At 37.5% G+C, this 16,105-nt stretch overlaps 1 protein-coding gene across 1 annotated transcript in view; it reads right to left on the reverse strand.

The window, feature by feature from the left end:
* Positions 1 to 4,007: 4,007 nt before the first annotated feature.
* Positions 4,008 to 16,105, reverse strand: part of comp (cartilage oligomeric matrix protein) — a 48,129-nt gene continuing 36,031 nt past the window's right edge. The window contains exons 14-19 of the mRNA XM_012965676.3: positions 12,328 to 12,506; positions 10,802 to 10,850; positions 9,107 to 9,303; positions 7,647 to 7,819; positions 6,394 to 6,533; positions 4,008 to 5,508 (exon numbers count right to left, since the gene is read on the reverse strand). Coding sequence (XP_012821130.2) covers positions 5,456 to 5,508; positions 6,394 to 6,533; positions 7,647 to 7,819; positions 9,107 to 9,303; positions 10,802 to 10,850; positions 12,328 to 12,506 — 791 coding nt within the window. The 3' untranslated portion in view covers positions 4,008 to 5,455. The remainder of the gene's footprint in view (positions 5,509 to 6,393; positions 6,534 to 7,646; positions 7,820 to 9,106; positions 9,304 to 10,801; positions 10,851 to 12,327; positions 12,507 to 16,105) is intronic.

The raw sequence follows: 16,105 nt of genomic DNA on the forward strand, positions 1-16,105 counted from the left end.
CGTCCTCCATCCTTACTGTGCGCTGCTTGAATCCACCCCTCAGTAGCAAGTTTTATCCCATCAAACACAATACAGACACTTCCTAGTGCCTCTTACAATTTGAAATTGCCATTGGGTCTGAGGCATAAGTAATGATGGAATGGTGGATTGGGGTTAGGTGCAGGTAGACTATTTGTTGACCCAAGCATCACTATCCACTGGTTAACTATTAAGTCAGGCTGCAGACTATTAGTCACTTGGATGGGGCTGTACTGAATGCAGTGCTGCATTGTTACATTGGTGAATATTGTTTCCCATTATGGAAAGAGCAACCAGAGAGGTTGTGTCATAAGTAGCCTCAAGTTCCCAGTTTTTTGTTTTGCCAAAATACTGGCAGTTAAACATTTCCCACAGATAGCCTTAGCGAACTAAAGCTTAACTAAAAAAAGGCTAGAAATGTTGTACATTAGGTTTTGGGTTTCTGTACCAGCCCAAGGCAACCACAGCCCTTTAGCAGGGAAGATCTGTGCCTCCAAAGATGCCCCAGTAGCTCCCCATCTTCTTTTCTGCTGATTCCCTGCACATGCTCTGTGCTGCTGTCACTTACCTGAGCTTAGGGGCCAACTCACAATATACTGTATATATAGAATATAAATGCCAAAATGCAAGGCTGATTTAGGGTTGCCACTAGGCTTCTCAACAGCTGCTCAGAGGACATTGACACTCCTAATAGATTCCAGTATGCTGACCACCTTTGACAAATTTGAAGTACTGGGTCATGAGATTCTCAACTGTTAGGCTGCTGAAAGTTCTGTATATAAAATATGGTATTTCTAGCCATATTTATTTCTAAGGTTTACTACTTCTTTAAGATAGTAATAGGAATGCAAAGACTCTGCTATGCACATTCTAGGGTGGTGTGAATTGCACTATACATCTGATAGGGTTTTACTATATATGCAGCTGTTTGGCATATATTTTGTAGCCCATGATTAGAACATCTTTTTCTAGTACTTGGTAAGGAAGAGGGTTAAAAGTGTGCCTACAAAATGCTTGCCCTCTCTAACATTGTACTATCTAAGATCAAATAAAAGTCTGCATTTTATCTCTGAGCAGCCATGGCAACAAGCACTGGAGGCAGATCAGATTAACATAAAAAAAAAAAAATAAGCCAGGGATTTTAGTTGCTTGCATATCACTTCATAAAAAAATTGCTTTCTAAAGAAGCCGTCTGTTTTATGTTACTGCTGGTTATTCATCTTTAAATTGGGTCCTGTTGCTGAAAGTTGAGTGCTCATTTACATATCTAAGAAGTTTCAGGATATGAGCCCCCTTGAGACACTTGAATATACTGATAAACTTCCATTAAGCAGGGTTCTCAAAAAATTCAGCTTTAAAAAGGAAGCGATGCACACACATTGGAAAGTAATAGATGGTGCATCATTTATACAGTGTGTTTGTATGTATATACTGTGTATATATATATATATATATTATTAGCACGCATGTGGTGCTAAAGTACTAAATGTACAGTTTCTAATCACATGATAGAAAAAAGGGCAACTAAGCTGAAACTTGAAATATTCAGGAAATAAAGATTGTGGTTCTGGCTTCTTTTTATCACATCTTTAAAACCTTTCAGATTTAACTTTTTGGAATAATGGGTGGGGCTGACCTGTGCAGTTATACAGTACTAGTAATGGTTGGGTTGGAAAGGGTCATATTCCTTCATTTTTAGTCATGCCAGGCACATGACTATGGTTTCTAGCCCCTACTAAACTTAATTTCCTTCCGGTTCATGAATATTTTGGGGGTGCCAGGTTCTAATTCACAGTATGTATGATCTTCATAGTGGGCTAAGGGGTGGTGTAAGGCCTTAATAGTTTGCATTACTAATGTAAATAGTATCTCAGATGTTTTAGAGCTTTGCACCAGGGTAGAAGAAGGAAGAAAATATTCCAAAATAGTCTCTTTTCAGTCTTTGCAAATGAATGATGCCATAGAACATATAAATGTCAGTATTGCTTTAAATAGTATTCTGCATATTGATAACAATAATGACAAGTACACACCACCCACTCTATCTGGTACTTCTTACAAACCTGAGAGGGTGCAGGAACAGTGAAATCTACATTTAGAGATTGTTCATATTAATGTTCACAAGTGACTTGGTGGTAGCACTTAACAGTGATTATATAAAGGCCAACAGATAAAGCCAAAATGCTTGGGGGTTTGTAAGAAAAACCAATGGCAAGCAGATCTGGAGTGGGAGCAGAGGAGTAAGCTAGGAAAGCTGTAAGTATGTAGGGAGACCTGCTATGAAGGATAAGGTAGGAGAAAGCAGGTTGTTGTGTATCAGTCTCCAACAGCAACAGAGACTGAGTGCAAGTACTAGAGCCGCCTATAATAAATACACAGCTTGGAAAGTAGGGTCTGAGGTAAATAAGCAGTTTGTAACTAAATGACAGTCACCAAGAAAAAGCTGTCACAAGGTACAAGTAGGCAAACCAGAAAGTAGACTGTAAATGAGCACGATGCCTTTATAGTAATGTATTATATAGTGAATAAAATAACCCCTATTGTAAAATATAGGGATATTATAATGCCTTTATAGAGGTCATGGAACTCCGAAGTGACTTCTAATATCCTCATATTTTACAACAGGAGGTACTTATTTACTATAATATACAAGATTTACATTTGACAAAAATTACATCACTAAGCATAACAGACAACATCACTGAGCACCATTGATAAGGATATAATTTACAAGCTGTATGTATATAGATTTTATATAGTTCCTTGGAATGGATCAGAACACAATCTGTTTCTCTAAAATATGTAGCACAGTCAAATATGCCAAAAGATTCAGATCTTCTAGAATACTAGACAGGCAAAAAAAAAATTCAAGTCAAGTGGTTTCCAAAGAGGAGACTAGTCTCGAAGTACTTGTTGGGCCAATCGTGTCCACTTCCAGCATTTGGTACGGTAGCTATAACAGTTAACTGCTGAATGACCAGAAAAGATTTTACCTCCCTTTGATGCACATTTTAATGTACTGCAGTGTCGGACTGGCCCACCAGGATACCAGGAAAACTCCCGGTGGGCCCAGGTGTCAGTGGGCCCTCTTGCTTCTATTTAGCCTATTTCATGATCATTCCCTATTTCTGTATGGAAACAAGGAAGCTTGATAGATAGAAGAATATAGTATAATATGGAGAGAAAAGACACTAGTATAATAAAAGGTTTGAGGGAGGAGAGGAGGAATTAAAGTTTTGAGAGTGGGCCCATGGTCCAGGGTTTTCTAGTGGGCCCCTGCCATCCCAGTCCGACACTGATGTACTGTACAATAAATATCACACCTTTATAATTCAGCAGGAATATTTTAAGGCAGGGGTGGGCAATCTACAGCCCGCGGGCCACATCCGGCCCCTTGGCCTTTTTAATCCGGCCTGCCGACGACATTGGCGGGCCGGAATTAAAGAGACGAAGGGGGCGTAACACTGGCCTGGCCCTGCCCGACCTGGCCCGGTCCGGCCCGGGGGTGAGTAAATGTGGCCCGTGAGCCAAAAAGTTTGCCCACCCCTGTTTTAAGGTGTGATCCCCATAAAGTCACTATTCATGTTAGGATGACCTTTTCAAGACAACTTATGTTTCTAAAAAACAAGAAGCCTTTAACCCACTGTGCTCTTAGCCATTAATGTGGTGGTGGATCGTTTGGTATGCCAGGCATATAGTAAGAAACCTGCTACTCTTTATTACTATGTATGAACAAATTATATATTAATGTTAAACATTTTAGCCAGGGGCAAGGTCTTTCACTATTTCTTACCTTTAACACTTCTAAAACAATTTTGACTCATTTTCCTAGACACCTGTACCAAACTGTGTAATCTAATTCATTATTAGTCTATAAATATTTATATCATGTTAGGCTTTTCCGGTGTTTTAGGACTTATTAGTACAAGACAATTGGTTATGCTTGATTTGCCATATTTAGATGTTTTTGCAATAACATGAATACCAAGTCAGGGTTCTTAATATGAAAGAATTATATTTTTATTTCTGTACACATGAACTATTCAGTGTCTACATACATACATGTTATATGAATTCATACAGCATCATAACAAATAATACAAACCATCTAGAAGCATTTTATTCATTACAAGACTATATATTGTACATTTCTTACATCCAAGCACCTGGTTTGAATGATATATTTGTTAGAATGAAAAATGAGGTCAGAATAGCCTTAGTTATGTTATGATGGAAATCTTTCTCTGTTATGGTAAAACTAAAAGAAGTTTTTTTTTATTTAAGCTCTCTTTGCCATACAGCTCTAAGATACAGCCAATTTGTATGGAGTGCATACAAATATTTTGATTCAACTTTCCTTTCTCTTTCTTTACTCTTTTGTTTATAACTTTTCCACCATCTCCCTCACTTTTTTATTCAAAGCCCCTTTGACTTTCTTTCTCTTACCACCCTTTCATATTTTCCTTCTTTTTTCCTGTTCCCTTCTGCCTCCTGCAACTTCTCACTTAAACCTTTTGCTTTCATCTTGTATCTGCTCTACACAAATGGTGCAAAATGAACCATTGTCAATGAAGCCTTAAAAAGGTCACACCTTCAAATTTTCTTTCACATTTTTTCAACTAGGATTTATTTACATCATAGGTCAAATTGTGCACCCTTTAGTAAGTTTATAAGGTAATTTATGACCTGCAAATGCAGTTGCATTGCAGTTGTAGTGTAAAAATGAAACTTACTTTTGTCTAAGCTTAGACATCACTTAAAGCTGGTAATAGCTCCAGGGTTCCCACATCAACCTGCCTCTAAATATGCAGTGCACTTATTTCTAAATAATCATGTGCAGACAGCATTTGCCAGAAATAACATCTTTACAAGGAACATTTTCTCCGTTTTGCGCAGCTGCATGCATATTAATACATTACACTTTGCACTTGTTGGTAAGTAAATGACTCCCATATGTAACAATTTAGTCTTGGTGCACACATTGCAATAGGCATTAGAATGGCATAGTTACATTTCCCCTTTACACACAGAAGTCATAACGATGTTAAAAGCTTCACAGAATACTGAAACTATTAATAAACCATCACATGATATCATTCTGCTTCATTAGGATGTAACAGTTTGAGCCATAGATAGCTAACAAAATGTGTTCCATTTGCAGATGGTAGGGTAATGACAGAGCATTACCTGAGGACAGCTTTGCAATAGTCAACACCTTTAATATGGTGTGCAAAACATTGTGTGCCATGTCAACTAAAAGTGAGATTATCCACGTTCATTTTGCTAAAACTTCCTACTTAGCTTTGATGGTTTCTTAAATGTAGGTGCTTGCAACTGATGGAGGTGTGTAAAGTCAACTGATGAAAATCAAATCATTTACCCACATTTACTATCATAGAATAGAAATGAAGCAATTTTGTGAGTGGTTGTAAGATGATTACAGTTTCTTGAGCTGTTCTTTAAATGCCTCATAGTCATTGGGGATGGTATCTGTGGGGAAAAAAAACTCTATTAATAACACTGTGACATTGCCTTATAATTATCATTTTTAGTTAAGTAAACAAGTAACTATTTTGGAGATCTTAAAGGAGAAGGAAAGCTATTTTATTGCCAATAGATTAGCCACAATAGTGCAAGCCAGAATGCTATATTTATTCAGCAGAATCCTTTACTGTACCTGTTTAAAAAGCCCTAGAGGCTCTTTTTTTTTTTTTAAGATAGCAGCAACCATTTTAACTTTTTGACTTCACTTCCAGGCAGCAGTATACACCTCTCACCTGAGTTTGCAGCAGAGAGGGGGAGAAGAAGAGAGCAGAAGGGACGGGGAGAGAGGAGAAAACTAAGTAGACTGGTGCCGTGCCCTGAAGGATTTTTTTGAGAGAAGGAAGTCTGACACAGAAGATCATGTATACAGAAAAGAAGGAAAGAAATGTGGTGTTACTTTTCACTGAGAACTCAGAGCAGCAGTTATGTGTGTAATTGGGTGTATTTTAGATAAAGCTTACTTAATTTTTACCTTTCCTTCTCATTTATCCAGGAATTCTAGTATCAGACTGCCTAGAGCATGTCAAGGCCTTTGTTTCTAGTTTCTTTCAGTTTGTTTTTATTACTTGGTCATTTCTTCCTTTTTTCAATTTTTTTTTTGTTAAAAAACACAAATGTCTACTGCTTCAACACATGTTCTCAAACAAAGAAATATGATTTAAACATGACATCTTGTACTGAAATGCATTACAACCAGTTTTGTTACCCTTGCCCAGAGTCCCCCTCATCATCTTCTCCCACCATTTACCATTTATTTGGCCACCCAATGTCCTTCTCAACAGACCTGTTCTATCTCACAGCCTGTAACTATGGATTTGTACAAATTCTTACCATTACAACGATATCGTAAGTTTGACCAAATGATGTTCTCCTGGGAGAAACAAAAGACTCCCAAGCGCCCTCCCCTCATTGTGGTATCCAGGACAACCCCCGAATCTGCAACTAGTTCAGGACCTTCAAAGAACTTCACCCTGGAAGACACAAGCCATAATTCTAAAAAGACCCGGAGGCACACAAATTACTGTTGGTAAGCCATTACATTAAATAATAACACTATGGTGAAGAAGTGCAAACATTTTTAAGGCTCAAATAAACTACAATAGATTTGTTTTTAAAATAAAGCATGAAGTCACATGAGATTGGCAAATGATAAGATCTTGAAGTGGGCTATATCTGCCTGAGGGCCTCTTGTCTCAGTCAATACTTGTATGTAACCTGTATGGTCAATGTATATACCCTTATTCTGTAAAGTGGGAATATACTGGTGCTTTATAAATATATGTTAATAATAATTAATAATGTATTATCACATCTAAGCGGCAAGCAAATCTGTGTGAAATCTCTTTTTTTCTATTCATACGGGGAAAGCATGAATAAATTGTGAAGGAATATGAAGAATTTCCGTGATATAAATTTTGTTTTATGTTTTAGTGAGATCCACCAACCAACACCCTCAAAAGTTTAATATTAGCTAATCAGCCTTTCCCTTAAGGCAAGACCTGACAGTTCTTTGTTACCTACAGCACTGAAACTGCAGGGATCAGCAAATGGCCCTAGGTTGTTTCTAAAACTGGGTTGGATTCAACAAAATGAAACTGCTCCAAGAAAGTATGCATTTACTTGTTGACTTTGTCAGGGAAAAACAAGGACTAACACGGAAAGGCAAATTAAAAATTGAAATGGCAAATGAAACTACAGGAAAAATTAGGAAGAAAGAAATAGGGGTGCAGGATGCAAGACCTAGAATAAGACTGAATAGCTAAGAACATACTGCAGGGGATTTAAGGGTAGAACTGAACTAGTATAGAATAGATAGTATAGATCTAGAAAATAAATTCAGTGCTAGGTAAAATTACCAGTGGACCCTGCAATGCATAACTCTATGTGCCTGCTGTTGGCTTTTTCATGTGTGCTGGTCATTATGGCACAAATTTGTTTACACAGTAAAGAGCTGCCCTGAACTGGAATCTATGGGGATGGCACTATAGTCTCTCTATAAAGGAGTGATAGATATGTTGCACAGCACTAAAAGAGATAAAGGGAGTCATTCTCTTGGTATGTGTGGACACTGCCATATACCTTACCTAATGTACCCAACTGAAGGTCTGTGCTGCAAGAACCAACGATATGAGGTCTTATCTTTCCATCCCACATTTCTGGGATCTTTCCACAGCAGCTTGACTTGGTTGACAGTATCGCCAGTGTGCCATAATGAATTTCTGAGGTGCTCCCCTGGTCCTGTTGTTGATTTAACAGCCTGTCAAATGCAGGTAGCATTACTAACATTACTGAATAAAACAAACAATATTTAGATGCAAGGGTAACCCATGCATACAGATGTGAACAATGTTGTTTGTAGTTTCAAAAGAAACTCTGTTGATATCAGCTAGTGAATGATGTAGTCTTAGGTTGGACTGCTAAGAAAATAGTAAAGACAAAATAAAAGAAAAATAATAGTATGTTCGGCTAAAGGAAGTAAGATATTACGTTTTAGTGGCCCTTTCAGGTTTGAGTAATACTTTAGAATGAAAAATTATCATCAAGAAGCTTTAGGGCTCATTAATGAATTTGATAATTTTCCATTTTTTCCATTTTCTCTAGACCACGGGGGGTCTTGAGAAAGGCCTTAGATGAGGGCTGAAACGTCGACCTGTTCTACCATGTATTCATTTTATTTTCTTAATAGAAGCTATTTTTTAAAAGGATCTCCGGTGTGCACCATTATACCTATGGACTTGTATTTAATTGCTTAAGTGGTAGCACCCGGGTCAAGCAACTTTATGCTAAGGAGTGCTGAATTTGCTTGGTTTTGTATATTCCCAGGGAGGATCGTGTGGTGTTATTCCTTGGCTTTAGCCCATGTTCCCCATACCTTGTCATATTTTTTTGAGGGCATCCCCTTGCTATGTATGTGAGTTGTATCAGTGGCAGAAAGGCTTTAAGTAAATTGAGCCAGCTGGCAATTGTCGGGGAAGAGTGTGCCATCCATTGAAAGAGGATACTTTTCCTAGCATAAAACAGCAATGTTCTATAAAGGATGCGTGATGCTGATTTGGGAGTAATGTCATCCACAATGCCAAATAAGCAAACCTTGGGATTGAGTATTTTAGGTAGGGATGTTGTGTTTTGGATGTGGTCTAGGACCTGGTTCCAAAAGTGATGTATTTGTGGGCATGACCACATTAAATGAAAGTAGTTGGCCTCGGGGGCACCACATTTAGGGCAATGGGATGAGTTCCGGATTCCCATACGATATAATCGTAAAGGGGTCAAATGGAGCCTGTGTATGATTTTGAACTGGATTAACCTGTCTCTTGTACAGATCAGATAGTCATAGGCCTTGTCTGTTGCTTCCTCCCAATCTTCACTGTCCAGCTCCGGTATGTCTTGGTGCCAAGCTTTTTTAGCTGTGAGAAAGGGAGATTGTAGGGTGGAGAGGAGCAGGGAGTATAGTGTGGTGATCAGCTTTTTGGAGGAGGTGTTTCGGAGGGGGGTTTCAAGCATAGTGAGCACAAAGGGGATTATGATTTTTTAGAGGAGTTACCTTTAGCTGAATTCCAGGTTCAGCCACTGCTCGGAATGGATTGGCCTGCCAATAGGTTTGCTCCATTTGTTTCCACATGACAGCATAGAAGCTAGAACTATCCTGATAGCCAAAGATAAATCCAGCATAATCATCATCTGTTTCTGTGTTGACATGAAACGTTCCTTCAAAGTCCACTCCATTGAATGCAGTATAACCTTAATACAGGAAATAGAAGCATACTTTATTATTTCATTTATTTCCTTTTATTTATATAGCCCCAACACATTTCTGTAGCAATTTACAGAGATTATTCATCATTCACATTAATCCGTGCACCAAAGGTGCTTAAAATCTAAAGTACTTATCACATTCACACACACACTATGGTCAATTTAGTCAGAAGCCAATTAATTGCCTGTATGTTTTTGAAATGTGGGAGAACACAGGGAAAACATACAAGCTCATTGCAGATAGTGCTCTGCCTGGAACTGAACTTAGGACTCCCCTTGATGGGACAAGCACTTTGTCAGATGCACATATTGCTTAAACAACATGACGAGGCACCAGTGTTGTAGGCACACATTAGGTTAGGCTCACTGCCGAAGTCAAGCACAAAAAAGTTAATGGGTCTCACAGTCTTAGAGAGGGAGAGATAACTTGGATTTGGTTCTAATCAGGCTGCTACTGTAGACCATATAGTGTTTAAGGAGTGTTCCATGATACATTAATAATACCTTTAACCTGTACAGCAATACAAGCCAATGGGTAAGATCCAGATGTCCCAGGGTGGGTCAAAGTATTAGGATAAAAATATACCCAATTACCCACTCTTAAGAAGCATTGTTAAACAGAATCATGTGCTCTCTCGCATGTTCTACAAAGTATCTATTTGACTGATTTTGTGAACTTGCATCTTTGGCCTCATTTTCATCAGGACATCCTTTTGTTGTTGAGCACAGGCCAGTATTATGCACCTCTGCAGGATGAACTTATTCACATTAAAATGCATCCTTATTGCATAAGTTTCCACTGCTAAGAAAATAGTGGAAATTTCTCTTCTCCTGTTATTGCATAGCAGTATAACTTACAGTTACTACAGGGTAAGAAAAGACATTATTATAATCATGTTTATTTTAAATTCATGTACGTAAACTGAAATACATGTGCACAAACTGTTTGCTATAGTTCTTAAAGGGACAGTATACACCCCATTTCAATATGAATAGGGCTCATACTAAACATTTTGTCTACTCTTTTCAATAGAAAATACCTAAGGTTTTGTTATTTCTGGCACTAAAAAAAGAATATGAAGCCAGTTTCACTTTACTACTTCCTGTCACTACCAAAAAACTTAAAGGCAGCTGATAAAACCAGTCCAGTCCACTAAAAAGCCCCTGATAACAAGCTGCTCAAAGGCTGCTGCTTAGATAAGGGAAGGGTTTGTGTGTGCAAAGGTAGATTGGAAGCTCTGGACAAATTACCCTTTTTATAAAGGAAGGGAGGAGTTAAGGTGAAAATAGCCCAACTTTCAAATTAGTGCTTTATTTAAAAAATAGGGAACTATGGATTTTTTAAAATTAAAACAGTAGGCAGAATGTAATTTCAACACCAGTACTATTTACTGAGTTAATTTTTAGCAAAGCTGTTTTTAGGGGTATACCGTCTATTAAATGATACAAGTCAAGAAAATGTAGGAAACAGGAAATGTCTTACCCACAGCAAGTCCAGGGTCACTATTCATTGTCTGTACAATTTCCATCCCCTGAAACATACATATATGCCGGTAGGTATAAGATATGGTTGCAAAATGACCTACTTTCATAAAAAAGAAATCAGTAGTGGATCTTAAAATTAGCTGTGTGCTTATTCCTCTGCAGATACTTATAGGTCATAGCTACATTAACCAAGAACAAATAATATCCACTTAGTTTCAATGGCATAAGTAAGGAGCTTTCCTATTGCCACTGTTCTTAACCAGATTATCCAAGAGATAATTATTACCCCAATGCACGGATTGGATTTCCTCTGATATACATGGCGCATGGGCCAGAAATTTACCTCCACTTGGTTCCTTTGTAAGTAACAGCAGCAGTAAGTAAGCTCTGGGTCCAAATATATTGCACCATTTAGGAACAGATAAACATCAACTTAGCCATCATTATAACTATAATTTTTTTGGCCAATTTCATAGAATTGAGGCTTAGGGGCTGATTTACTTACCCACGAACGGGTCGAATGGAGTCCGATTGCGTTTTTTTCGTAATGATCGGTACTTTGCGATTTTTTCGTATGTTTTGCGATTTTTTCGGATTCTTTACGAATTTTTCGGATCCAATACGATTTTTGCGTAAAAATGCGAGTTTTCCTATCCATTCCGAAAGTTGCGTAAAAAGTTGCGCATTTTGCGTAGCGTTAAAACTTACGCGAAAAATGCGCAACTTTTCGCGTAAGTTTTAACGCTACGCAAAATGCGCAACTTTTTACGCAACTTTCGTAATGGATACGAAAAACTCGCGTTTTTACGCAAAAATCGTATTGGATCCGAAAAATTCGTACAGAATCCGAAAAAATCGCAAAACATACGAAAAAGTCGCAAAATATTCGTTTTCAAGTCGGAACTTTTCCAATTCGGGTCGGATTCGTGGGTTAGTAAATCAGCCCCTTAGTTTTAGCCTCGGCCACTTGGCTTCTCTCTATTTATTTTTTTTTCTTTCTATTAACAAAAAATTAAAGAGTTTTAAAGTAAATAAAATCTAATATACTAGTGCCCTGCACTGGTAAAAGTTGTGTGTTTGCTACAGAAAAGCTACTATAGTTTATATATAATAAGCTGCTGTGTAGCCCCGGGGGCAGCCATTCAAGCTGGAAAAAAGGCACAGGTTACATAGCAGATAACAGATAAGTTCTGTATAATACAATAGTGTTTTATCTGTTATCTGCTAAGTGCCTGTGCCTTTTTTCCTTTGAATGGCTGCCCCCATGGCTACAAAGCTACATTCTTTATATAAACCATAGAAGTGTTTCTGAGGCAAACACACCAGTTGTACCAGTGCAGAGCAGCAGTACATTATATTAGAATTTCTTTTATACACTTGAATTTTTTGGTGTTACTGTTCCTTTAAGTCTATTTGAACAGTCAGTATCTTCAAATAATCAATAATCTTCATATAAGAACAGTTTGATATGCTGTATGCTATCTATCTGCACAAAAACATAACATTAGGTTCAACTGATCTTACCTCATTTAAAACAATCCAGTTTGGATCAATCTGGGCATCACCTTCAGGATCTAAAACAACAGTTTGGTATGCCCTAAAATCTGTCAGAGTGATCTCAGCATTTTCTGGACAAACATCAACTTTGTCAACAACTAAATCTTTGTCGAAATCCCCTTCACAAGCATTCCCAATACCGTTGCCTGAAAAACAGATATTGGGATTTGATTGGATTATTTACAAATTAAAGAAAATTCTTTGGTTCTTTAAGTAGAATTAATATTTCCCCTATTTTCTTCTTGATGAATTCTCTTTCCTCTGCCTTCATATTCATCAGTCAAGGCCTGTCTTCCTTCTCACTGAGGGGGTGGCCAGTACCCAGCAGAGAAATGTATCTCTCATTTTAATGGTAAATTTAAACAAATCAGACAGGAATTTTTCAATCAGCACACTAAGCCATATTCCTTACCTGCTTCACCATCCACCCATTCTTTACTGAGAAAGAAAGAATTATCTGTCTTAATGTTTATATGTCCATGTGACCATGTGTGTCCATGCCCCCCATCAACAAAATATATTTATGCAGCTTAAACTGGGTCTAAGAAGAATTTATACCATCTATTATTATTCCCTATTGGTAACAGATCCAAGCTTTCACAGCAATGTTCTTGCTCCGTATAATATTCACATGGGCACATAAACAGTGGGCAGGTGCATAAGGCAAAGTAGCAGTTTGTGGCTCAGATCAATAAACGGGTAGCTGGACTGCAGTTCAGAGCTAATGTTAATGGTACAAGTGCATTGTACAGAAATTGTGGCGGATTAGTTCTATACGTAGTGATCATAATTGGTGTGGTCTCAGCTACATTACAGTGAATTTAGAGGTGTATAATCACATTGTAATTTGGTAGACAGTGTTTCTGTGACAACTGCTTTATAAAGAAAATGTGACTGCTTTAAGAAATAATTCTTGGTATTACTTGTGGATTTGCTTGAAGTGTCAACTTTGGGAAACGTGTTTGGATTTAAGAAAATGGAGGCAATACTTGACTCTTAAATATAGGCCTTATAATTGAAAATGAAAACACATAGGCATTAAGCAAGCTTAAAGACCCAGAAACAGACCTAGAATAGAAAACATATTTAGTCTATGCCTCTACTACCGAACCTTCCGCTAAAACCTGGGTAGATGTTTCAATAAAAATAGGAACATACTGTTTCTGTGAGAAGAAAGATTCTGAGGGGGATGTCCATCTGAGGATGAACCTCATATTCAAAAGGATAAGTAAACTGTCCATTTGAGTGTTCCTCAGCCAACTCATTTCCAATGGAAATTTCTCCCTTGTGGATATGGCTTAGCCTAAACTCTCCAGTTTTATCTTTAAAAAACTACACAGACCTAACATCATGTAAGCACATCACCCTCAAACCTCACAGTTTATGTCTAATCCAGTTGCTAGGGTGGAGCACAGGGGAGAATATTATGGGTGCCATCTACTCTGTTTCAAATTTGATTCTCTATAGGAGTTTATGTACTGTTTGTAATGCAACCTCTTGCAATAAAGCATGGTTTCTTAACGTTCCTCAGAATCGCAAAAAACACATTTTAATATTCATTGTTATTACTAATTCCTATTTATGACTATTAATATGACTATTAATTCATTCCTATAACTTGAGTTTATTGCAGTGGCATAACTTCTTGGAGCGACCCCCTCCCCATCCTGCAGAAAAATCTTCAGAGGGACCTGTCGCATATTGAAACCCCTAACCACCCCTTTCCACCCGCTAGTATGCCTTGCTCCTTGCCGCTTGCTCTAAGGTAGAAGAGTGGGCGAGGAGATGCTATCTCTACAGTTATAGAGGAAGTAGTCCCTCCGTTCCAGGCCCCCTTCTCCACCCCCCGCAGGGTCTTTTTTCTCTATAGTTACACCACTGGTTTGATAAATAGAGTCTCTGATTCTTGTCCATGAATTGAAGTCACCTTCTGTTTTGTCTCTGTAAGTATTTGCATACTTAAGTAAACTTATTTTTTCCAAAAAGAATGCCCTGTTCTTTGCTTCCTCAGTCTGAAAGATTATATATTAGATCTAAAAGGATAACTTGTTTTCTTAATGTAAAACCTGCAAAGTAACCTATGGTCATCTTTTTTTAAAATACTGAATGGTGGATGTATCATAGACTTGTTTTTTATTGAGATTAGTGCTGTTTTTCCCATTTAGTTCCTTTCCTTGTTTCTTGCTTTCTTTGTTTGTGAGTTGTAATTTCATGCGGGAAAGAAATAAAAACATATTAAACCATAGTCATTGAAGAGGCTTGCGAGGGTAAATGGTATTAAATGTAATATGAAGAATATGTTCGTTTGTCAAGGATAAGAGCTTATTGTGTATGTCATCCATAGTACTGTACTGTACTACATCTGGTTGCTATGGGTAAGCAGTTCTTTTAATAAAGGACAGCAAGTGCACTCTAGGTCAAAACTTTTTATGTACAGGTATGGGACCTTTTCTCACATGTTGCTCACCAACCCCTTGGATGTTGCTCCCAATGCCCTTAAAGCAGGTGCTCATTTTCTGGTTAGGAGGCAAGTTTTGGTTGCATAAAGTATAATGCCAAACAGAGCCTTAGGCTGCCACTCCACATAGGGGCTATTAAGTAGCAAATTAAAGCTCCTCTTTCTACCCCTAGGAACCTTTTTCATAGTTGCGTTGCTCCCCAACACTTTTTCCATTTAAATATTGGGGATCCCTGCCTTAAGTCTACTAAAAAATAATTTAATTATTAATAAAAACCCAACAGGATTGTTTTGCCTCCAATGGGAATTAATCATATCTTAGTTAGGATCAAGTACAAGGTACAGTTTTATTATTATAGAGAAAAAGGAAATACTTTTTTTTGAAAAAAAAAAAAAAAAAAAAAATATATATATATATATATATATATATATATTTTTATTATATGCACAGATGACGGAAGTTTGGATACCTCTACCTTTTATTTGACAGCATGGGAAAGAGAATTCAAATTTTTTTGGTTACCAATGGTATGAAAATCAATTCAAAAGCATTTACCTAATGTTTCTATAGTGCAGTGTATTGATTTGTAACTAGGATCACCACCCACAAAGTGTTCCAGTGAAGTAGCACACAAAAGAATTTAAAGTAACATCATTACTAAAATGAATGCCTCCTCTGAAGCTATAAAATTCTTTCTCCGCCATTTAAACAGGCAGTCAGCCTATTTACTAGACTGGAAAGTTGGAAACAAAGCTCATCAACAATATCCAGTATAACGGGAAGGCCTCTGTCTCTCGTTGAAATATCAGAACAATCTTAAAAGGGATAACGGGTATACCAGAAATTGTTGATGTTTCCAATGTTATCCCTGGTAAGTAGCACAGCTATCATCCAACCCCATGCGACAAGGGAGATAATGATCCAGTTCTGTTTTTTTTTAAACCAAAATTCCTCTTCACACTAAATGATAACATGAAATAAGGACTCAAATGGATCATCATCCCTCATGACATGAGGGTTGGTTGACAACTCTGAACTAGGCTGACTTACTGTGTGACTGGTGGAGAAGGAATTTTATAGTTTTACACAATTACTTTAAATTCTTTTGTGTGCTATTTTACTGGAACACTCTGTGTTTGCGGTGAGCCTACAAACTATATACTACACTATATTCACTTTTTGTGCACTTCCTTGTAGATAGTCTACTCATTTATTTGAAGCCCAAACAGTGAGATTCTTTGTTAAGTTTCCCTTACCCAGGCCTTCCTTAATACTTAACTAATTTA

Source organism: Xenopus tropicalis, chromosome 1, assembly GCF_000004195.4.
Source record: "Xenopus tropicalis strain Nigerian chromosome 1, UCB_Xtro_10.0, whole genome shotgun sequence".
NCBI classification, from domain to species: Eukaryota; Metazoa; Chordata; class Amphibia; order Anura; family Pipidae; genus Xenopus; species Xenopus tropicalis.